We start from the raw sequence: 24935 nt of genomic DNA, 5'->3' as shown, positions 1-24935 counted from the left end.
AGCCTGGTCTGGTGGTTGGTAACCCTGCACATAGCAGGGGGGTTGAAACTAGACGATCATTGTGGTCCTTTTCAACTCAGGCCATTCTATGATTCTGTGATAATGGAACAGTTCTATCCTTAGCAAATAGAGGAAAAAAGGCTCTCAAAATATGTGTCTTGTAAAAATCAGGAACTTGGTATCAAAACACAAACAAGTTTTCTTAACTTGAAGAAAATATTACTTTTCTCTGTTTGCTTGTTGCAATACATGTTTTTTAGTTATTGTTAGTTTCCTGCCACTTGTTTTCATTTTCCTTCCTCTAGAAGAATTTATTTTTATATCCAGCATCAGAAACAAAATCTTTAGAAAGATAAATTCCTTTCCTCAACTTCAGGGCAGGATTTCAACTTGTCATTGCTGAGCATCTCGAATGCTTTCTAGAGACCCTAGCAGAAAATCCATGACATTTATGGGGAAACCACAATTATGCTCGTATCCATCACTTGTAGCCACTGCATAATCTGCCTTCATACAAATAAAACAAATGCCCACTCATTATGCTAGTGTCAGAGCCTGGATTTAATTCTTCCACCTTTATTCAGGCTGAGTAGGGTTCTACTTTGGGAGCTGTTCTATTAACCAACTAGGCATAAGAAGGCAAATTATTGGATATATTTGAAGCATTAACAGATATTATTTACAATCTCCATTGTTGTAACAGCTGGTTGCCAGTCCAACTCTAGGGAGTTGTGCTTTTGACAGCGTGCTATTACAAAATCCAATGTTTGATCTTGCAGGCTGATGTAGTGATCCAGGATGTACGAGTACCCAAACCTATCCACTGGGACTGTCCATTTGTGCCCAACGGATGTTTCGAGAAATGATACCAAAGCATATATATGTAGCATATACTGCTAGATTCAGGTTTGTACTTTAATTGTAAACTTTCTCATCCAGAGGAGGCCACAAAAATGATCAAAGTGCAGGAACACCTCTCCCATGAAGAAAGGCTGAGAGAAATGGGCTTGTTTAGATTGGAGAAGAGAAGGCTCCAAGGAGATTTCATTGCAGCCTTCCAGTACTTGAAGAGAACTTACAAACATGAGGGAGACTGACTTTACATGGTCAGGTAGTGATAAGGCAAGGGGGAATGGTTTTAAACTAATAGAGAAGAGATTTAGGTTAGGTATCAGAGAGAAATTCTTTACTCAGAGTGAAGTGATGCCCTGGCACAGCTGTCCAGAGAAGCTGTGGTACCCCATCCCTGGAGGTGCTCAGGGCCAGGTCGGATGAGGCCCTAGGCAGCCTGAACTGGTGGGGGACAGCCCTGCCATAGCAGGGTGTATGGGAACTGCTGAATCGCAGCCTGAACCTCTGATTGATCACCTGAGACGAGGCAATTCACCTGTGCTGCCGGAAGGGGTGGAGCTTGGCTCCACCTCTCCTAGACCCATTTAAGAGCTGACTAGCAGTAAGGAAAGATCTCTTTCTGGAGATCCTTCTTTTTGGAGTTTTCCAGCAAGCCCAGGACAAGAGTAAGCCTTCTATTCTTTTTGGTTTAATACTTTCTTAGCCAAACTCTCTTGTGTATTTCTAAATTATAACACCTGTATATTCATTGATTATACACAGGGGTTGGGGCTGAGTGGTCTTTAAACTCCTTTCCAACTCAAGCCAGTCCATGGTTCTGTAATTTGCCTTGAATACTGAACTTCACTGTGCATTTGCTTTTACATTCGCTACATAATACATTTAGAGTTTCCTAATAAAGACACATATATTTAGATTAAAAAAAAAAGACAAAAAAAAAAAAAACCAACAAAAAAAAAACAAAATAACCCCACACAAACTAATATGCCACAGTCATTTTCGTTCCATTATACAGACCAAAGTAATCATAAAAGATGAGTTAGGACATAATTCTGCAGTTCAGCATCTGTGCAGAAGCCTGTCCCATATGCTATACATAAAAGTCCTGACTCATGCAGGTGTGACTGCAAGATGCGGGCCACTAAATGATGAAAACAGCTGAAAAACTTTAGTTAAGGCAGTTTGGCTGAGACACTGTAGTTTAAGCAGGTCAGTATGAAAAGTCATTCAGCTCTCCTTTGGACTTCTTACCCTAGAAAGAGAACAGTAATAAAATCAGGCAGCAATAAATTTAGAGCAAATTATATTAAAAAAATACTTGTATATAGCACATGTCCTGACTATGAAATAGTAATAGGTCATCAAATTAAATACTATGACTGGATAACTACCATCGCTCATACTGAGCCATATCCTCTTATCCATGGTTAAGCCAACCAAAGCAAGAATATTTGCCCAAGTAAAAGCAGGACTTACTCCAGTAGTTATGAGATTGCTATGCTCAATGAGAAGAATAAAAATATAGTTAGAGCTGAGGGTCAGTGCATCTTCTATTTATTGTAGTGGGGGAGTAAACTCCCTTTTATAGTTCCATAATTTGCTAGAACCACTGCAAAGGGGCTTTAAAGTGATAAGTACTGTTCACTGGTACAGTACTGGGTCACAGATGCTATACTGAGAACCTGACTCTAGCTCCAGATTTGTCTAGCAAGCTATAGGGATTGTAGTGCATTCTGTAATAAGGAACTATAGGGCTTGGTACATATGTTCTGAGAACTTACTTCCCCTCTCCTCACCCATAAATAACTTCTCAACACAATGAGAATCACACAATGTTATGATTTATATGCCACGTTTCAGTCTGATCTCAGGTATTCACTTCCAAACCTTTCAAAATACCAGTTTCTAATTAAAATTATGACACGTTCTTTCAACAACAATAACCCAGTACACAAGGACCTGCATACTTTTCAAATCTTTCATAAGGCAAAGAGTCGGCCTTAATTTGCAAGTAAAGTTTATTGTTCTTGTGGCTTTAGATAATGAAAACTTCTTAGAAACAGACTGCCATGCCAGGAATGTGGCACAATACATGTGGCTGGGGTCAAATTTGAAGGAAGTTACAGTGTCAAATACCCCCTTTTCAGTAGAAAAAACCTCACTCTCAACTATAAATGTAATTCCAGCCTGACCTTGAGTGAGGAATGGGGCATCCATCACCTCTCTGGGCAACCTGGATCTCCAGGGAGAGGTTAAGAATCCTTTGAGTGCCTTCTTGGCACTCATTGCCAGAATTTCAGTCCCACATAATGAAACATGAGAGCTTGTGTCACTGCCTATGCTATGCAAAGGGATGCCTTTATTATTGTTGCTTTGGGGCTGAGGGAATCCTCTTTTTTTCCCTCATGCATAGATACTAAATCAGAGTCAGTAGCTGGCATTCTGCAGCCATCAGGGGAACGTCTTGATGGCCATTGCCTCAGCCTTGGCAGGAGGAGCAGGGGGGATATAAATGTAGGCAAAAATCTGCACTGGCCAACACAAAAGCGGGAAAACACCCTTCAGTGGTATTTATGCTTGGCCTGGAACTCTGGGAGGACAGAGGCTACTAGAACAGTTGATGGAGCACTCACGGCCATCCTAGGAGGAATCCCTTTGCACTGTAAGGAATTCCTACAGCCAGAAGCGATATCACAGGGTCTGTGGGAATTATCCTTTTGGGGGAGCGCTGGCTGAGACTTGCTCCTTCAGGATGAAGGCAGCCACCACACCTCAGTGGTGAAACTCGGTGGCCAGCATGGGTCCCCCTGGCTGAGACTGCCTGATTCCTACCCTGAGCCTGCCGCTGGTCCTCCAGTCGCTTTGCCACATCATCTCTCTCTCAGGGTGAGGCAGTGAAATAACGCCCTCTCCTTTCCCTCTCTCCTCTCGGGACTCTTTGGAAGCATTGGATAAAAACCGCCATCTATCACCGGCATTTAACAGCCTGGCTTTCCTCAGAGGGGGGAAAAAAAAAAAAAAAAAAAAAAAAAAAGAGGAAGGAAGGAAAAAACCAACCTTTACCACCCACGTAGCGATGCTTTTTTAAGGGAAGGGAAAAAAAAAAAAAAAAGCACAGAAAACCCAATCGAACAGCAGTGATCCCCTTGGCTGAGCTCCCCGTTCGCCCCCGGCGCGGTGCCCCCAGCCGGGCAGCAGCAGGTGCTCATCCCCCCGCACCTAGCGACTCATCCCAGCCTCCCCCCGCCCCGGGCGGCCTTCGGGTGCCGCTTCCCATCTCTCTGAGAGATATTTTCGGGTGACGGGAGCCACCTCGTCATTTCCGCCAGGAGAAAAAGACCCCGCGCACGGGAACCGCGGCCTCAGAGACCCGGCGGACGCAGCCTCAACCCCGCCGCTCACCGCTCCGCTGCCCGGCAGCAGAGCCCTCGCCGGGGCTGGGAGCCGCCCTCGGGGCCGCGGGGGCGGGAGGCGTCGGAGCGTGCCACCGCCTCCTCCCCCTCCTTATTCCTCCTCCTCCTCCTCCTCCTCCTCCCCCTGCCGCCGAGCCGGCAACATGAACTGAAATCCCTAGAGAGGAACAGAGGCGGCGAGCGAGCGGAGCGGAGCGGAGGCAAGCGGAGCTTTAGCGGGGATTTTGTCTCCTTCGGGTAGAGGAACGGCCCCGGCTGAGGGCAGAACGCTCCCGAAGCTGCGCACAGCCTCGCCCCTCACCCGAAGAGCGGCGGCCGCCCGAGCCCCGCGCCGCCGAGCCCCCATGGCCCTCATTATGGAGCCCGTCAGTAAGTGGTCGCCGAGCCAGGTCGTCGACTGGATGAAAGGTGAGCGGCGCGCCCCGCGTCCTCCCAGTCCTCCTCCCCATCCCCGCAGGTGCTCCCAGCCGACTGCCCCCGTGGTTTTGGACAGGGGTTGGGAAAGGAGGAGAGCGGCTGTCGGGTGTTCGCCGTCTGAGGGGACTCTGGGCAGCCTCGGGGCGTGGGGGTGGGAGCGGCCGGCGACCCCCGACGGCCGCAGCGTCGGAGGGACGAGAGAGGGGGGCCGTGCCCGGGGGGCTTCAGGCATGGGGCGCGGCAGGCTGTTCTCGGCAGACTCTCGAAATAAAAGTTGGACCTGTGGGGAGGGCACCCGTTGCCTGCCTGGTGGCAGCCAGCGATCTGCATTCGGGGAGCGGCCCCCGCCGCTTGAGCGGCACCCGGCCCGAGCTTCGTGCCCGCAGTGCGCAGCCCCTGGAGTCGGCACGGAGGGCGTTAAGCCGGGTGCGATGTACGGCCATTTGTTGGGCTGCCATTTATTTGCGCGGCTCCTCTGCCTGCTCCCGCTCCCTCACCTGTCACCTTCTCTCTTCCCCCCGTATAGTCTATTGAGAATAAAACTTGGACTTTCTGGAAAGGCTTCTATCGTAGTCTTCGTATACTGGCTTGGCTTTAAAGCTCCGATTTAAAAAAAAAAAAAAAAAAAAAAAAATATATATATATATATATATATATATATTTTTCTCCCTTTCCTTTTTATCTTTAACTTAGTCTGCAGCTGTGTTTTGAATAAATCACTCTCTGCTATTATATATCTTTTAATAAAGATAGAATGACCGGATGGGTACAACTTTCGAACAACTGCTACATTGTGGGAGTTCCTTATAGCGTTCTGCATGCTACTAATGTGACAGTTCCATCATCCTTAAAATTTCAGGCATATAGCATATGTTCTCCATGCTGGCGTTTATAGCTGTCGAGCTATAATTGCGGTCAGTAATGTACATAGCTTTTTGCAATCCATAGAATTTTAAAAGCTGAATAACGTGATACTTCATATTCTAAGGAATTAGTAAACATAACTAGCAACTTGAAGGAGCTGCAGATGAGCAGCACTAAATGCAAGCCCATTTCAACTCCAGAATGTTTCATTGCAGTCATTTGGCTTGCAACGTTTTTTTTACTTCTAAAAAAGCTCGTGTTGGGGTTTTTTCAAAGCAATGTCTGAGATACCTTCCTAATATATTCAGAATGCAAACAAACAAACAAAGAAGCCCAAAACCGCTAATGAACTTCAGAGATCCCGTTCTTCAAACACTTCAGAATTGTAATACATTACATACTTCTTGTAAGTGACAGGTGAAGTGCATGCCATGTTATGTGTCTGTATTGCTTCAATATAGAATTGGTTATTTAAAACCAACAGGCTGACTACATGAAATCCAATATTGAAAATAGTGCAGCTGGAGGAGGGTTTGGAGTGAGAAGCCTGGAAGCGACTCATGGGGCTGTAGGTCTGCTTGGAAAAGAATTAGGTGGACTTTACAGGGAAAAAGTGGGGAAAAAAAGTTACTGCAATCACACCTACTGTTAGGATTATGAAGCTTGCTTTTAAATGTTCAAACTGTTTATTTTGGTGCAAATTCTCATTTGTTTTTCTGAAATACTTCCATTTTTACTGAGCAAACAAACCTACGTTGCTTCAAGCTTCCACTTCTTTGTTTTGTATTCTGCAAAGCCGATGACACTTCATCTAGAATGATGTGCACATAGGTAACCTACCTCTGGTGAGAGCTGTGTGAGAAAATCCACCCACACACCTGAGGTAGTTTCAGACATAGAAACAAGTAGGACTGGCAGCTGTGTGCAGGTCACTCTGCCTGGCAAAGCTGGGAAAGGACAGCAGTGGGGAAGGGCTACAGCAACTTTGTTTTCCTGACTTATTGTTTGAACACGATTGCTGAAATCCAGGTGAAAAGATGTTCTTCAGCTGTGTTCTGAGAAACATAGTCCAGAATGTCTCAAAAATAGCTTGTGTTGGTTATTTGGAGAGGTACCTAAGGCAGGTATATGCCTGAAATGTGAATGAACACATCTTTCTCAAGAGAACTTTGAGGTGAGTGCATTAGTGGTCTCTGCATTAATAGCACTTAATTCTGGTCTGCAGAAATTACCTTCAGCTCCAAGACACGGAGATATTAGGCTGAGTTACTGGGGTTATTTTAACGAATTACAAATGCTGAACTTGGTTTTAACCTCTTTCTTTAAATAAGTGCCCCGTTATGTAATATGCCTGCTAAAAGCAGTTCTGTAAAGAGTGTTCTTCAAAACAGATTTCAATGTTCAAAGCACAATCTTTCCTGCAAGAGGAAAATCCTACTGTTTAACATTGTTTACAGTTATCTGAAAGCAAGGGGAAATGAAACACTTTGGATTTTATTGCTCTCAGTGTTTCTGTGATGGTCTTGCTGGTATGACCTGAACGTTTGCAATAAATTCCCTGTCTGGAATTCTTTACTTAGGCAAAAGAGCCATGACATCAGTAGCATTTTGTTCAGAGCAGTGATAAAGCATTGGGCCTAGCATTAAGGATGTGAAAAATGAAGACAAAGAAAGTATTCCAGCCCCGAAGCATTACATAAAAGTGCTGACTCTTTGCCAGATGGCTGCATGGGGACTGGGCTCAAGGCGGTGGGTGTTCACCAAATTAATGCAGCCTCCCCAGTGTGCTCTCAGTTTTTAATTTCTTAACATCCACAGTAAGAATGGGAAGCCCTTAGTGCTCCTTGGGCACTAGCACTGCTCATAGGTGGAGTTGGGCATGGAACTGGTTATGCATGTGAGTAAGCCACTGTCTAAATTTTGCCTTATGAAAATGCGTACAGTAAGATGTTGTGGATCCAAGTGTGCGAACCAGGTGATGTTAACCAATTAAAGCTTTGCAATTGAAAATGGGAAAACAAAGGGAGCCTGTGTCAGCAGATGAGTTCTTTTCTGTTTTGAAGTGAACTCACCGACACTGAATTGACTGTCACAGAGCTGGAAAAAGAGCAGATGGATTAGCTCATCTCTCCCACAGGATGGCATATTGGATGTGCAGGATAAGATGAATATTTAAATTGATTCAAACTGTGCGTTATTTCACTTTTCATATATTTAGTACTAATTTTAAAGGCCCTGCATGGATCAGTGAGCTGAAACTGTGTCAATCAACTCCTCTGCCTCTCCTTTTGAGGACATATGTGGATTCAACTCCAGCGTTGCAAGATGTTGGCATGTTGTATGGGCGGGCGCCATCGAACATCATGGCTTTCACTGAGTTGTGAAGAGAGCTTGTCAGATGTGCTTTAGATTGCTAGGGCTCTGAGCAAACTCAAAGACAAGGCACTCAATTACCTTCCAGCCACCAGGAGATTTTTAACTGGGTCTTGTAATTTTCCTTCTTTTGTTCCAGGTTATTTCTAATAGCTGTAGTTTGATAAGGGCTTGCTGCTTTTAACAATATTCTAGTTTTAATTCAGCACCATTTTTGCAGTGGCAAATGTGTTCAAAAAGGCAATCCATCTGGAAAAATTGAAATTACCTTATGTAAAAAGGTTAAACATATACATATATATATATATATATATATATATTTTTTTTTTTTTAAATGACAGCTTATAGAGCTTGTACTAAACTCATACAGCTTAAATTGTTGTAATGGTAGTAGTACTAAACAAGCTGAATTTTGAGGCATGGAGATGCTTTAAAAGCTTTTAAAATTAAAGAATGTGGTCTTTTTACCTACTTAAAGTGTACTGTACCAGCCTTTAGAAGGATGTAAATATTTAGAAGGACTAGCAGAAGAGAGAGGTTGATGTGAATGTGCTAGCAAAGAGAAAGCAGAGTGTGAAAGTTCCTCCTTTGGGTAAGTTAATGTTACATGGATTTAAGAACAGAGTTTCTCTTTGCTCCTCATGTACGGAGATTCCCATTTTCAGCAGTGCATTTGCACAAAGTCATCAGGGGCTGCTGACAGCTGTGTGCCAGTAGGTGTAACGGGAACTGTTTGTGCTTCAAGAAAATGCAAGGGTTTGTAGAAATGCTCTGAAACAAGACTATAACACTTAATAATAATTAAAATCTTGCTCTGGGGACCCTTTTACTCCTGTTCTTGCATGTGCATAGCCCTAGGACTTCTGTGGCAATATCCAGGTTGTGCTGTAGTCTCTAAACTATTAGCTTGCTCATCAGTGAAGGCATCTTACCTTTTGCAGCACTGGGATTTAGACTTAATAAACAATAAGAATGACCACTATGTTCAGAGTTACTGTCAGACCTACTTGAGAAGTTCATTTTTCGTTTTGGCTTTTGCTAAAGAAGATTATTATGGAAAGAGTTTAGGAGAGAGCTTTTTCTGAAATGTAGGATTGACTGTGGCACTGCAGAGGTCTATGAGCATCTGCCTCATGGTAAAGAGGAGGTGTGCTTGTGTGTATGTTGTGTGCCCTGATTTTGAGCTTTCAATTTTATCCTCTTCAGTTTTCTTCACTGTGTTGAGTTAAAGGTACTTTTTTATACTACTTGCTTGTTGTTGCTTTCGAATTTCTAATACAAATGTATTAGAAATAATATGTGTATTTCTAAATGTTCTCAGAGAAGCCAAAGATGGAAATCTAAGAGTATGAAAAATACATACTTTCTAAAATTTTAGTTCATTGTGAGGATTGTGGTAGATGACTGATGAGCTGCAGAAGAGTCATCAACTTGAAGAGTCATTGTGTATCACCATATGTAAAATAGATCAGGTGTTTAACATTTTGTCAGCATTAAAGCAGCCTGTTTTTTTTTTTTTTCTTCCAAGAAAACCAAAATTCTACAGTTTCAGGGGATACATACAGTTCTCCATCAGCTCTGAAGCAATGCTATTAAATGTAGCTATGAGTTATACTGTAATGGCTTGCAAGAAAACCTGTGGAAAAGCTGTAGAAAAAAACAAAGTGGTACCATAGTTGAAGCTTAATTATGATGAATTCCTGAACTTGCTAATTTAAAGGTAGTTATTCATAAAAACAGTAATTTCACTAAGAGGATTTTGGATCCTTGCTGAAAGAAGGAGAGGGGAGTTTGTGTGAAGACAGGTTGTCTCCATCATGAGTTGAAGTGTGCTATTCCAAACTTCAGTTTTAAGGACTCTTGTTCTAAAACTGCAGTGAAAGCACTACTGGAAGATCTCTCACTTGTTTATTTTTCTCTATGAATTTCTTTTTTCTTGTCCTTATGACATTAGGAATTTTAATAGTATCAGTGGCTACCACATCCATCGTGGTGATATATTTTAGAGCATATTCGTGATTAGAAAACCTCTCCTGCCATCATTTATCACCAGAAAATAAAACTGAAACTCCTGTATAACAATGCCTGACAGCCCTGGTGTTGCCATAGCAAAGGCAATGTTACATAAGCAGCCACTCTGCAAATAATTCATACAGTCAAATTTTAAGCATAAAATGAACATTCATTTCTAAATTAATGATCTTTTTGGGATTGAGCTTTCCTAAGTGAGGAGATTTCACTCACTGACAAAATTAATGTGCAAGCTGGGAAACTCTTTCAACACTGCCCCTTTACACCTTTATTTTGTTTGAACATATTGTTCTGTTTCTGAAACATCTGTTAGTTTAAATATGGCCTCACAATATGTTTTCTCAAGTGTTGTGATTTGGTTTTTTTTTTTTGTGCAAAAGTTCATTGAAGTTCTATATTCTGATCTTACTCAGATTCATTTGCACGCTGTTGTATTAAACCAAGCAATTTGTTAATGATTGTCAAGAATTTTGCAAGGCAGTGATATAAACCAGATCATTTGTCAGAGGAGAGTTTTTAAATATGTATACATTTGTATTTTTAGAATCATTGCAAGTAGTTGTCTTCTAGTGTTCCAATAATTATAAAAGAGGCAGTTTTATTTTCTAAAACTCAATTGGCAAATGGTCTAGCCTTCCTGACTGATCCTCAGAAGAGCAGCTAACATTTAATCTCAGTAAGTTACTGCAACATTTGATGGTACTGCATTTCTGCATTTCTTGAGGGCCAAATAGTAGTATTTGTTACTGATTTCCAAAGGAATAGCACAAGGCTGTTTTCTTTGTGGGTGGGCTAGTGTTCAGAGGTATGTAACTAGTAGAAAGAGGAATGTAGTTCCTTGGGCTCCTATTTTATGTGGCTGTTGTTTCTTTTTCAAGAGGTCAGTATTTCCTAATTAAATTATGGGATAACCATAGTAGTGATCTGCTGTAGCAAACACCCACTGCAAGATAACTTTAGATTTCTAGATCCAAATAAAGCAAAGTTGTACTACTCTTGCACGTATTACTTAAATAATTTGTTTAATGAAATCTTTGAACTTTCAGGTTAGAAGCTGAACAGTTATCAAGACAAATGTTATTGAATAAGGATTCCCAGATATCTTACTGAAAAGTTGCAGTTCTGGAAGGTCTCTGTCATGGAATGGTGGAAAATACATTTTCTTTATTCTTGTCTTTCAGCTTTTCAAATGCATCTACATTTCTCTTTTTTTTCTTTTCTTTTTTTTTTTTTTTTTTTTTTTAATAAGTATGGAGGGAGAGATCGGTTGTATTTTTTCAAAAAGAAAAAATTTAGAGGACTAATATTAGGCCCATTTTATAGTCAAAATACAGAGAAAGCAACTACCATGTGGGCAGGGTATTCAGTTTCACCTTGTGGAAGAGCTGGATCTAACAAGACACTTGTTCTTAAATTTAAAATAATTGACTGTCCTGGACTAAGTATCTGCTGTTTTCAACAATGTTCCTGCAAGTGAAGGATGAAGTGTTGGAAGACACAGATCCATCAAACTGTGGTGCCCAAGATGAGCACTGTTCTTATATACATTCCTTTCTCACCTCATATGGGAATTAGAAGATGTCTGGCGAATGAAGACATTTTTTTCCTTAAGGTTTCCAGTGCAAGGAATCTCTCTTAATGTAGAAAGAATTCAGCAATGTCTGCATCAAGTCGTTTAAAAACACTGGAATCTTGAATACCTAGCCTTTTTTTTTGTTCTACTTATCTGCCAAATTATGTCATCTTTGAGAAAATAGCAGTGGGCATAAGCATGTAAGGTATCTGGCATTTCCTGTTTATTGGCTTTTTTTTTTTTTAGGTAGAAATTTAGGGCACTTGGTACCTCAGATGAAGTGTCTAGAACAGTAATTTCAAAGTGTTTGGCCTTACATGATGAACATCTGCTACAGTGCCATATGGTAGGAATTTCCAAGTAAACTGTTAATTAATATATGAGTGTACTAGAGTTAAGCCGTAATTAAGCTATATTCAACTGAAGTGTATTATTTTAATACAGTAGGATACAAAGTGCTGCATTTTTGTATTATACCTCTTATATTGAGAAGAAGAGAGGAAAAAGAAAAACTTGATCAGAGTTAATGTGAGCCTTTAAATTAAAGGTTCAAGTACCCTTTTTAAAATAAATGGTTTAAGTCTCTCATCAGCTTCAAACATCCATTGTTTTGAGTGGAGCAAGGTCTTCCTCTTGCTAATGCTGAATTTTAGATTGCTAATGTTGTGGAGATTCTACTGCTAGGGCTTTACTAGTATCTGGACTCTAACACATGGGGACCCTGTATTTTCATCTGGTAAAGCCAGGATGGAAAACATTGGAATATGTGCTGTCTGGGTCATTAGTGGAGGTCTGGCTGAACTGTGCAAGCATGTGACCATTTTCAGATAACATGAAATAGCAAGCTGACAGGTTCTAATGAATTCTAGAGTGCATCTGGAAGAAGAAAAAAAAAAGCCCTACAAAAAAGATGCAGGTCTCTCTGCTGGGTGGTGCTGGCTGACTGGTTCATGCCTAGTACCTTGGACTAGTACCTCTGGTGGGACAAAATCATGCTGTGTGCACTGGTGAAAATGATCTGTAGAAGTGTTGGGGTGGGAACTAAGGGTGTATATGAGCAAGGATGCTGCTGGGACTTCTTTCTTGGCTCTCCTCTATGGAGCAGGATGGGCATAGCCAGGGATGTCCAGCCGTAGAGCCTAGGTCACCTCTAAAAGACTCTTAACTCTCACAGAGGATGATTGTTGGCCTTACAGAAGTTTACAGTTTAACAGAAACATATATATTATAGAATTTATTTTTAGTTTGGCCAGTTTCACCAGTTCCCAATAGCTACAACTATAAATGACCCATTCTAAATATATGCTTCTTCCCTGGTCTCCCTTCTTTTTCCCTTCTCTCCTGATAATCTTCATGTCAGTAGGAAGGTGAAGAAAATCTTCCTCTGCACAATGAGGCCAGGTAAATATAGGTGGGACATTTCTGTGCTGACTAATTCACTTTATGGCATTTTTTCCTCTGAGTCAACACTGAAACCTTTCCTGGAGATGCCGGGGGTGTTCAGTCTCTTTAGTGAGATCTGAACCTGAAGTCTTAACCAGGTGTGGTTGCTGAAGACCTACTGACATTATTCATTACAGTGGGGAAGTTAAACCTAGTGCCCTAATAACATTTCATTTTAATAATTAAAATCTTTGTAACTGAATTCCCCTCATTGATATTCATGGCTGATGTGTGCCTTCTTTACTTCGTTAATTGCATTGTAGTTTTGCTGGGTGCTTTTGCATAGCTGATATTTTGACTGGGTTTTGTAAGATTTGCAAGGCTCTGTGCCATTCTTGTCCTTGTTTTCTTTTAGCTTATCAAGAAATTGTGGTGGAGGGTTCTGTTGAAAGTAGTGTGGAAGTTTTTCTCAGAAAAACTGACTTATGTGACTACAGTTGACTACTGTGAATATATGCTTGTTCTGCTTGTGTAAGCCTTTTAAAAGCAATCAAACAAAATTTTATTCGTCTTTGTCTAATATAAGTGTGAATGAATTGTAGAAATATTAAAACAACAACAACAACAACAAAAAAAACACTTATTGAGCATACAGCACTTCTAGCTGACTTATTTACTATTACTTTATAGTCACAGACAGAACCGTGATCTCTTTGTCTCCGTTTCTCCAGGCATGACTGTTTTTGGTAGGCCTTGTTTTACTAGAGCCAACCTAATCTTAAGCAAACCTGTTAGGGTGGGTTTTTTTTTTATTATTATTATTTTTTGTACTGCTTGTACTTGTTTCTAAAGCCTTCTGTAATTCCACTGTGATGAAGTGGTCATTACTGCTTTTCAGAAAGGTGTTTATTGCTGTTTTTCAAGTACTGTGGTCTTACTGTTAGTTTAACCTCGAATGTGGAGGCTTATTGTTTCTTAAATTTCTCTTTATGTCTTTTAGTACAGTGTTGAGTGTTGTGTCCCCTAAGTCCTCTTGCAAATATCTGTGGTCAGCAACTCCATTGCTGGGTACTGGGCTTTTAAATTAAATGTAATTTTCATTACTTTAGCCTTTATTTCATTGTATGTTTTAAACCTTATGGATCTTAGCTGTTTAATGCAGTCTGTGGTCAAAAGCCTGTTTCTGGAGCTCTGATAATTGAGTCCAAGAGCACAGTGTAGTCTTAACAATTTGTCATGCTCCGCGTGTGGATTTGAAAAGGGTTCAGCCTGGAATCATAATCACTGCACGTAAGAAATTTCCATAGAAGTGTCATTCTGAACCTTTGAACGAAGGAGTGCTGTTTATTATCAGAAAAATAAAGAGTTAGCTGTAAGACAGCATTCTGTATGAGCAAAAAAAAAAAAAAAAAAAAAACAGCAAAAAAAAAAAAACCCAGCAAAAACAAAACCTATTTTTTTTTAACATGACTGTTTATCTTACAGCCTTTAAAACGTTATTTTAAATGTCTGCTTTAGCTAATTACATTACTAGCATAGTGCATTTGAATGCCTGTGTGAGTTATGAAGCTGTCCTTGGCAGTTAAAGAAAATACAATGTTGCATATGCAATCATGAGACGTTTGTGTTCTCAGTTAGCATGTTTCCTCAGTGTTTTTTTATTTATTTTATTATTATTATTTTCCTTTAATGCATTTGCTGTCGTTGGCTTGAAGAAGACAACTCAAGATTCGTGGCAAAGCTAATGAAGTATAACTTGTTATCTGTATTTCTACCAGAAACGTCATTTGTTTAAAATGGTCTTTCAAGCTCAGCCACTTGAGGTCTTGTGAAAAACACTTGGTGCAAGGCAAAAAAAAAATCACTTTCTTGCAAAACTATGCTCTGTGTACCATACAGTATTGAGTAGATGAATAGAAGATGAAATTTATTGTAGAAGGTTAAGGGTAATTTCAGTTCCTGGAAGTTTTCAAAGGTAGTTTAAATGAAACTCGCTGATTTTTTTTATTTTTTATTTTTTCTCTTTTGATCAATAAAACCCTTTTCAGTCACTTACTTCAACATCATTTACTTTATCTCCTTCATCCTGTGCACTGTCCTTCGCTCCTTCTAAACCACAATGAACTACTCAATTATGAACTGGAGGTAACGACTGCTAATGAGATATGAATGAGTAAACCCGAACAGACTGGACAATTAGTTACTGCCTCTGGTATTGTTATCAGATCATGGGATTTTATGTGTGTTCCTGAGATGCTGCTTTCTGAATCAAGGTGCGGTGTTGCAGTCTAGGTGGCAAGGAGTTGTAGAACAAGTTTGCAAGGTATTGGGTCCTGAATGATTTTCATATATGCTGCTCAAGCTCCTGTTTGGAGATGTGAGTTCTGTTTATAACAGATTAACTGAAAATGTAACTTCAGGGTTTGGAGTTACTTCAAAAAAACAAACAAGCAAAACATAACAAAGTGAACATTTCTCTTCCAACTGAAAATAAGGTAAATCAGAATACAAATATGGCTGCCCAGATACTCACCGAATGAGGGGGAAAATAAAAAATAAATAGCAAACAAACCGTACCTTTGAAAATGTTTGTTTTTCAGTTGATAATATATTCCAATCTGTGGTGAGCATGGCAACACTGTGAATCCAAAGGAAAAATGGACGTGCACGTAGCTGTTCAATTGCATATATGTGAAATTAGTTAATTTAACAGGTAGAATTGAATAGTAGTTAGGAATGTTGTCTTATTGTTTCATTAGCTTTCTTCAGTATCTGTGTAGGTTCAGTAATATGGTCTACCTTTAAAGGTTACTGACTTAAAAACAGGCAGCTCTATTTATCCTATTAAGCCTTTACCCTCTTTTTCATTGTTCTAAAATACTTGAAGCTTTTTCTTGCAGATTTCTGTATTGATAAAACTCTCAAAATCGATCTCAAGAAAAATTGAAAAACTTGAAATGAGATCGTGATATGTTGATGTGTCAGGAATGTTAAAAATGATTTAAAAAATTGCTTCCAAAATTACAAATATATATATATATATATATATATATATATATATATATATATATATATATATATATATATATATATATATATATATATATATATATAAAATAGAATCTTTGAAATTATTAAGGCGGTTCATAATTTGTAGCTCAAAGTTTTTGGGTTCAAAGCATCTCAGTAACATAAAATGTCATAGGCTATATTTTCTAGAAAGAAAATGGTTTCCCAATTATAAAAATTATAAAAATGAGTAAATAGATATAAAAGAGCCTTTTAGTGTCATGATTAGATATTTCAGTTTCAAGAGATCATTTAATTTTGAGCTCACAATTGTTTGGATTTTTGTGTTCTTGTGGAACATCACAAACACGTTACATATCAGCCCTCATTGTTGCTGAGGGAAATAAATACTTGTGGATCCCCTACTTGAATACAGTCTTCTTTCATGTAAATAAACACCATCAGAACAATTGACTTGAATGAACTTCTGATGAGTTCTTAAACGCTCCCTGTAAAGTTATCATCATGTGGCAGATGGGAAGTAAATGAGCTAGGAGTTCAGAGAGGTCAGATAAGGCCAGCTATAAAGGCTGTACTTTTTTCTTTTTACCATTTTTTTTCCCCTTTTCTTAATGTCTTTTTTTGCTGTGACATACATGACTTTGTTTAAGTTTGCTCTGTGCCCTTTAATCCAATTGCTTTGTTTAGTCAAATGAATGTTTTTTTTTCTTTTGCTTTGAATTTTGGCTTTTGTTTTTAGTATTAAATGTGCATTTGTAATTAGGATATGTTATTAAAGATTAGATTCTCACAATGGGATGTGTGCCAGCTCTTGAAATGAAGTCATGCTTGTCAGGAGATAGTAAATAATAAGCTTAGTAAGGTTTAAAAGATGTGTCTTGCAAAATATTAGACATTGTAATGAGCACAAAGTGACAACAGCACATAAATATCAATTGTTCTTCTCCAATGGATCTGTTTCAATATGAGTTTCCTTAAGTTGAATTAAATTTTCTTTTGCCAGTTTAATGAAACAAGCAAAAAGGGATGTTTGTCTTTTGAGAAACCACAGTTTCCCATCCCACAACAATGACTTGTTTTGAACTAAGGGGGAACAATCTGACATTCATACAGTATCTTGTAATCTTAGTTCCCAAAAGCGCATTAAAAAAAGAAACTACAGTCCAGCGAGTCCCTGTTTAACTGCAAGGGGGGAAATTGGGTTCCTAGCTTCACTTTTGGGACTCTGTATTTTGTTTTTCATTATATGCAGAATCGTTTAGTACTTCTGGGAACAAGAGCTTGGAGCATATGTTTCCTTGTGCTCTTAAGTATTTTGAGTACTATGGCATGTGAGCATCTTGGCTGGTGTGTATGCATGCATGGGATGGTGTGCCCATCAAGGGTGGCATTAGAGGAACAGGACCTGGAGCCAGGGATGGGTCTGTCTTCTTGCTAATTTAATCTGCCAAAACTCTGTGTAATCACACCCTGAAAGATAAAGAAAAAAAAAAAATTAATGACTGTGGTCTTCAATTTAGGCATCTAATTTCTGTCTTTCAAGTGCACGAGTCTTTCCGTGGCTCAAGGCAGAGTAACCTCAGCAAATGATCTGGACAGGGGGTTGTCCTTCAGTGTTTCTGATGTGTCCTCTGCCCCCTGTGGGAGAAGGGAAGCTGGCACAGCCCTTTGTGGATGCATCTCTAGCCAAAACAAGGTAGAAAGGGGTAACGGTACGTTAGAGTACGTATGTATGAAGGGGGAAGTGGGGTAATTTAAGTGGAGAGGAGAACAAGGGGGTACTGTGCACACACGTTCTCAATATTTTTTTGCTTTATGTTAATTTTTAAATCATTTTATAAGTTGTGTTCATAAACGTTTTTGAAAATTGCATGTATAAACTCTTTGATGTGGGAGATAGAGTATGAGATATTACCCTGAGAAATTGCCAATATTTCACTTAGATTAATAAAAGAAAAACAAAACCAAATAAGTAATGAGGAAAATGTTTATTTAGTAGTTTAGGGATGCTTACAGAGCAACCAAAACCTCTACCACCTGGTGCTGAAATTAAGTAGCATTATACTAAGTAGCAGCATACTGCTGTGGGTATCCTGGTATTACATGCTTCATTTTTGGCTAACACCCGGTTATTTAGTATTTGTTACTGGAAAGCCTTAAAAATTCTTTTGTAAGAAGCTGTTATCTTGCCTGTCTCAACAAAATCACAGAACATGTTTAATTATACTACCAAGTCTTTTCCCGTGAGCTGCTGTACCCTCTGTGCTGTTTGGATCACTTTGGTCTCAGCAGTGTTTCAGCAGCAGGTAAAGAGGCTGCTTACCACCCACTGTACTGCAGGTCCTCCGGGTCCCCCTCATTACAGAGGAAAGAGGAGGTTAAATGCATTCTGTGATCTCTACTTTAAGTAGAAGCACTTCTAAGTGACTGGATGCTTTTTTTTTTTTTTTTTTTTTAATGAAAGAAATTTGTCTTGTAACAGCTTTATACTCACAGCTAATTAAAATAACTGCATTATATTGTTCTCCTTATATCCTGTTTGGTAGGCAGAAAATGTTTCCTTTTTGACAGATTAATTTCTTGTTGATGTTGGTCCTGGACTTGTGCAACTTAGAAAATAAGGCACTAAAGCATTTTATGTATTTGGAAATGCAAAGATTTGTTAATCATTAATACACAAAACATGTTCGGTCTTGCTTAGCATCATAATATGCAATTTGTTCTTCATGTTTAAGTGCCTTAGCATTATGGCAAGACTAAGTTGAAGGGCATTTAGTTTGATGTGTTAAGCTTGGGAATGTGTTTTAAATTAAAAAATCATTACAAAACATGGTATGCCTTTCATAGCAACCTCTTTAAAAGCTGCCAGGCAGGAAAAAATGTCTTTTTCGGTGAAGAGGTAGAATTGTCTGTGCTTTCTTAGGCACTTAGTGTTGTTTGATGCTTTTCAAATTATGTGAAGTCTTGTATATTTTTCCAGTGGTCTCCTTGTTGTAGTGCTTTGATGTCTTCTGTGCAGATTGGAGTGTGCACAGGTGGGATTGAAAACTGCCATGCCGCCTGTCAGTCCTGGTCTGAGATCTGGAGATATGAAGAACTTCACCCAGCTGGAAATTAGGATTGGTTGTGGAGATGGAGCAACCTCCTAAACCGATCAAGTGTAGCTTGCCTTTCCTCCTATCTTTTTCTTGTGCCAAAAGCTGTGGCATGAACTGAGGATTAACAGCCCCATTACCATTTGTCCCAGCTGTCAAGCAGTCCCTTGACAAATTCTTCGGTAGTCATGTTGATGTAGATTCCGTGGCATACTGAAAAGGAGGAGAAAAGGCATTTTTACTGGATTAAAATCTCTCAAATTAGGGTCCTATTTAATTTATTGTAGTTGAGCCATTTGGGTTCTTTTTATGACTGTAATACTTCTAAAAATGAAAACCAACTACCCAATCTGATATCCCCCTGCCTAGCCAAAAGGAGGGGCTGGAGAAGACCTTGAGTGGATGCCTTCACCCCAAATAGAGAGTCCCTTTGAGTCAAGGACACCATGGCCCAGTGGCATGACAGGCAAGGTGAAGTTAATAAGAGCCCAAGTTTACGCTAGATATTAGGAGGAAGTTTTTCACACAGGAGGTGGTGGTGACACTGGAACAGATTGCCCAAGGAGGTTGTGGATGCCTCATCCCTGGAGGCATTCAAGGCCAGGCTGGATGTGGCTCTGGGCAGCCTGGTCTGGTGGTTGGTGACCCTGCATGTAGCAGGGGGGTTGAAACTAGATGATCACTGTGGTCCTTTTCAACCCAGCCCATTCCATGATTCTGTGACTCCATGATTCTTTGATTTGGAGAGCGAAATGGTAGCAAAATGGTAGCAAAATGATGATTTCACAAGCTTTTGCCAAGTGGTAGAAGCCATCACAGTTTGCCATCTACCTCACTGTTATTCTTCTGACCAAATGTAGAATGGGAGAGTGTTTGTAATTCGTGATGTGATGTTTTGGGAAAGGCTTGATGAAAGAAATGAGCTGGATGGGGGCCTGTTGTCTTGGGCTCTGCAAAATGTACACTCTTGTACTCTAGCTTGTCATACATGGAAAGAGAGAGGAAATGCGTGAGAAAGAAAAAGAAGAGTACTGCTAGCTTTTATTTTAAAAAGATTATTTGATTAAATGATTTTGAACAGTAGGAACCCCTTTGGTGTAAAACTCCTGTCTGCTCTAAACCGTAGGCCTGCATTGATCTGGCACAGTGCTTACCATTGTTACAGTGATAAGCAAGACACTACAAAACAAATTTATGCTGAAGAGAAATAAACAAATGCATCCTCAAAAACCGTTTCAGAAGCTCCCTGAATCTGTATGAGGAAAATCAGCATTTTGACAAAAATACTGATATATTCTGCTACTGTGGATTGGAGCTGGGTTTGCTTTCTGTTTATTATGAGGTCAGATGGAGCTTCAATGCGTGCTGCTCAGTAAGTTCCAAATTACAAGTCAGATCATAATGGAACTGTAGAGATTTTTAAAAGTGCTCTACAGATAAGGCTAATAGATAATTTGGTGAATCTGTGCTAAAATGAATTCAAAAGGGGTCTTGATGAATACTGTTTTCTAATAGAGGCATAGTATATATTGAAATTCTTGTAAGTTCTGTGTGTATATATATATATATATATATATATATATATGTATTTTTCATTTGTGTGGCTTTTAAAGTATTGTTTTCAGGGGTGACATTCTCAAGGAAAATTTGAAATACCATCATCATACAGTTTGAGACTAAGTCTTTTTGGTTATGTTTACAAAAAAAGGAAGATACTGAAATGTCAAGACTGGCAGCAAAAGAAGTCGACCCAGTCTAACATAGAAAAAGATAAGTAATGTAACATGTTGAATACACTGTGCAGCATTTCCCTTTCTTTGTTTTGTGACAGTAACATATTAGGAAAAATGCTTCTGGCATTTGCCATGCTTTTGCTAGAAGCTCTTTCCTGGCTCTCTTTGTGGGCCATGGCAGTGTTGTGCATTTCCATGTGTGGGCAGTTAGCAGATTTGCTGCAGGTTAATTCTGGCTCTGTGGGCCGAGGCATCGCTTACAGTAGTCCCATGCATTCCTGAAGCGTTAATGGGTTATTCATGTGCTCACCAGGGGTGAAATTACCTGGCACATCATGTGAGAGGCCTACAATTCAGAACAAGCGTGTGATAAACTCTCCCATTAACAAAGAAACCTCTTTCAGGTTGGTTAATCTGTAGGAGGCCAGGTGGAGGGGGCAGATATTGTGCTTTTAATAAGATTTCTTAGGTTGCCAGCTGCCAATATTGACAAGCGTGGACTGTATGGAGCAGAGGGCAGTCAGGAGGGCTCCCCTGTGTGTAGGCAGAGGCTGAAGCACCTGTGAGATCCTGCATGACTGTTGTGTGACAAGTAAAGCTGTGCGTGTGGGGCTTCAGTGGCCAGCCTGGCGATGCTCTGGCTCCAACTCCAACAAAGCCAAAAAGTGTGCGAGTTGCTTTACAGTGTAGCTAGAAATTTTGCAACAACTAACATTTTTGTCATTTTGAACACTCACTAGCACTTAAGATCAGCTATTAAGAAACATGAAATGTTTAATCACCATGTCATTTCTTATTAGCAGTAGTTGCTAGTGCAAAGCTTGTTTAAATAATAGCAATTAAGTTAAAAAAAAAATTGCTGTTTTAATGTTTTACTCGGATTGCTTCCATTTTAAGTGTTTAGATTACTGACCCAAGCAAGTTTTCATCTCAAATGAAATAATATTTTTCAATATTTAAAATCTTGAAGTAGAAATAAAATAATCCTAGATGTCAATCAGAAGTCTGGAAGATTCTCTTATGGCCTCTAAATGTTTAGGCATTTTTAGTGTTTGCTGCAAAAGTGAATAATTTTAGTCCAAATTGAAACTAGCATTTTCTCACTTTCTAAAGGTCTTCTATTTCATTTAATATTATATGTATGACACAGTATTGGTTCCGTAACAGCCACACATTCACTCAATTGCTTTTTCTTCCCTAGTGCTGCTTAGATATTTAAAAAGCCGTTTGGAGTAAACTTATGAATAACTGAAAGGAGATCTCTCAATTATATATTAAGGGAAATTTATCAGCCTCAGAACTTCTCAAAATCCTGAGGCGCAGCCGGATATTTAAAATGTTCCAAATAATAATAAAATAGCTAATTCAATCAGGGGCTGTAATTGTAGGACATTTTTCTTAAATAGAGATTTATTCTCCTGCAAAAGTGGGCATTTAATCAAAAATAACTTTTGCTTCACTATACTCTAAAAGCATAGATCAAAAGATCAAAAGCAAACACTGATTTTTAATGGTAATTTTGTGGAACTCTGAATGGAAAATATCAGTAAAACTTTACTAGTCAGTACATATCTTTCTCTTTGCTACTCTAAATCTCAAAGACCTGCTCCAAGCCATGATGGCAGAAGTCTTCACAATGAATTCAGACAGTGAGGATTTCTGCTAAAATTGCTAACAACAAACACGTAGAAAGGTCTGTGTCAGTGGAATTGCCTTAGATGAAATGTTGGGAGAAAGGAGGAAGAAAAGGGACTTGACTTCTTGCAACTCCTTCCTGGATATGTGCTGGGATTAGCCACATCAAAGTCTTTCCCAGCTGGAAGCAATATGGTGAGGTGCCCCTAGCATCCACTCTGCTAGGGGAGAGAGTGGTGCCTAGGGTACGGCAGTGTGTTAGCATAGGGGGAATTAGGGATGAATGAAAGGTCACTGTTGTGCTTTATTGAAGGCTGTTGCTCCCACTTGCATTGATGAAGTTGGGATGAGCTGAGACACGCCTGGACAATGGACCCCAGGGGATGAACACTGCTTTAAAATGTCTTGGGAAAAACTGAGATGTAGGAAAACAGCCTTTTGCCTCCTACAAATGCTGAAGGATGACATTTTCTTTGAGAAGTAACTGTGAAAACTCTACCAAGAAAAACAGTACCTTGTTATGCTTTCCCTGCATGTTGATGGAGTAAATTTTCTTATTAGCATTTAGAGAATGCTGAATGATGAGATGTGGGTTTGCAGAAGAAAATATTCTGCTGCTGCTTCTGTATAGCAAGGGGGAAAACAACGTTTGCGAGCCTGGCTGAAATGTAACCGTGGTGATAGGCAGCAAAAGGCAAAATTGAAGAGTAAGGTGCAAAATAAAAAGGTTGGTTATTGCTGGAACTAAACAGAATTTTTGGGGCCTGACAAAACAAAAATTATTGGGGGGGGGGGGGGGGGAAAGGCAGGAGGATTGTATATGCTTTACAGCTTGCAAAATCCTAAAAATATGTTTGTCCTTGGCAAAGTGTCTGAAGGTCTGAGAAGCCTTAAGATATTACAAGCACCTCACAGGGAGACATCTGGGAGCTTCTTCGCCTGTTGAGAATTCACTGCAGGATTTGGGCTTGAGAGCTACTTCCTGTGGGTAACATGTTGGATTTTGAAGCTCTGTTCAGAGATTAACTCCTTGACATTTAATTACCAGCTATTGCGTGTTCAAAACTGGCAGTTGTGCTGTTTTGTTATGTCTTTTTTTCTGAACATACAGCATGGGAAAATAATGAAATTAAGTTTACAAAAAAAATGGAGTTTGAGTTATTCTGCCAATATTAAAACATTTCTGGATTGAAAAAAGAAGGAATATGCATTATGAATATATAAATCTCAGAATTACTTTGGGATGTGTTCATACACATTGCAATGGGTAACATTGTTTGTTTAAAGGAGAAATTTTTTTTTGTAACATCTCTAAATGCTAACACTTTTTTTGTTCTTACAGTACTGTAAAGTAATTATGTTAACTTCTGACAGAGTATGTAAAGCATGTACACAGGTCTAAGGTTTCCATATGAATTAAAATAGTCCCGGCCTACTAACAGGTGAATGGACACAAGTAACTGCGGCTTTCCTGTAGAATTAGAGCTTTATCACCTAGAAGATATGCAAACTCACAGATACACAGAGCACTAGAGTGAGCTACTTTAATTTCTGTCAGGATGTCCACAGACTTGAAGTGAAAATCATGTATGTTCTCAGCGATGAGGTCCAAATTTGAGAACTATAACAGCTGAGTTGCATATACCTTGGAAATATTACTCTTGTTTTTTTTGATTTTTGACTTTTTTCTTCCTGTAATGTTAGTATTGCAGCCATTCTAACATTCATTTCAAATGTGGTTAGTCCTTAGTTACTTTATTGATGGTGCTATGTTTTGGGTTGCTAGTAGCTGTGAAAATAATATAATAGTGAGTAGTGCTGCAAAAGTACTTTTGCACTGATGCTGTTCATCTGTTTTATCGGAGATGAAAGTTGTGCTTTCTGAGAAGATAGAAAAGTTTGGGTTTTTTTTGTAATGTCTGTACATCCAGAAAGCTGTAACTGTTCAAGAATACTTTGGATGAGAACATTCTTATTGCTTTTCTTTAAGTGCTAATATTTGTTTTAAAATATTTGGGGATTCAGCATGCTTTTTTTTTTCCTGAAGATGGTTATGGACCTTCTTGAGATGGCTTAGAAAGCACTGCTGCTTCCAGCTGTCTTAGATATAAATCGAAACCTGCTAGTTTTCTTGGTATCATTCTTTCAATTCTTTCCTTAGCATGATTTAAAAAACGTTAGGGTCTACATATTTAAGCTTGCCCGTGAACGCCTATAATCCTGTGTGTCCAAATTAGCCTTCTTCACCTTATGCGCAAAAGGCGGGAAGAGACGTTTTGGGATGGAGTTCAATAACGTCAGGCCAAACCCTGAGAGATTGTTTGCACAGCTGTGTCTAAGCAGGGACCAAACTGTTAAACAACCTAGCAGGGAAAAATGAATAGAAACTCCTGTTGGCCAGAGCACTGAATTTCCTGGACAGCGCTCAGGATGTTATGAAGTCATTGCACACAGTGGGTCATGGCTTTTACCCATATTTTCCCCTTGCGCTTGGGAATAATTCCTGCTTTGTTTTGTTTTGTTTTTCTTCACAATA

The 24935-nt window shown here is 39.5% G+C and overlaps 1 protein-coding gene across 4 annotated transcripts in view; it reads left to right on the top strand.

The window, feature by feature from the left end:
* The first annotated feature begins 3986 nt into the window (after positions 1-3986).
* Positions 3987-24935, top strand: part of CNKSR2 (connector enhancer of kinase suppressor of Ras 2) — a 203204-nt gene continuing 182255 nt past the window's right edge. Inside the window, exon 1 of one of the 4 annotated variants that reach the window (XM_031599325.2) lies at positions 3987-4673. In XM_031599325.2, coding sequence (XP_031455185.1) covers positions 4610-4673 — 64 coding nt within the window. In that variant the 5' untranslated portion in view covers positions 3987-4609. The remainder of the gene's footprint in view (positions 4674-24935) is intronic. The other 3 variants (XM_031599326.2, XM_090124642.1, XM_090124645.1) reach the window with 3 other exon arrangements.

The sequence above is a fragment of the Phasianus colchicus genome, chromosome 1 (genome assembly GCF_987193195.1).
Source record: "Phasianus colchicus chromosome 1, bPhaCol1.hap1.1, whole genome shotgun sequence".
Lineage (NCBI taxonomy): Eukaryota > Metazoa > Chordata > Aves > Galliformes > Phasianidae > Phasianus > Phasianus colchicus.
The sequence above is the reverse complement of the archived record's forward strand: the minus strand, read 5'-3'. Positions and strand labels throughout refer to the sequence as shown.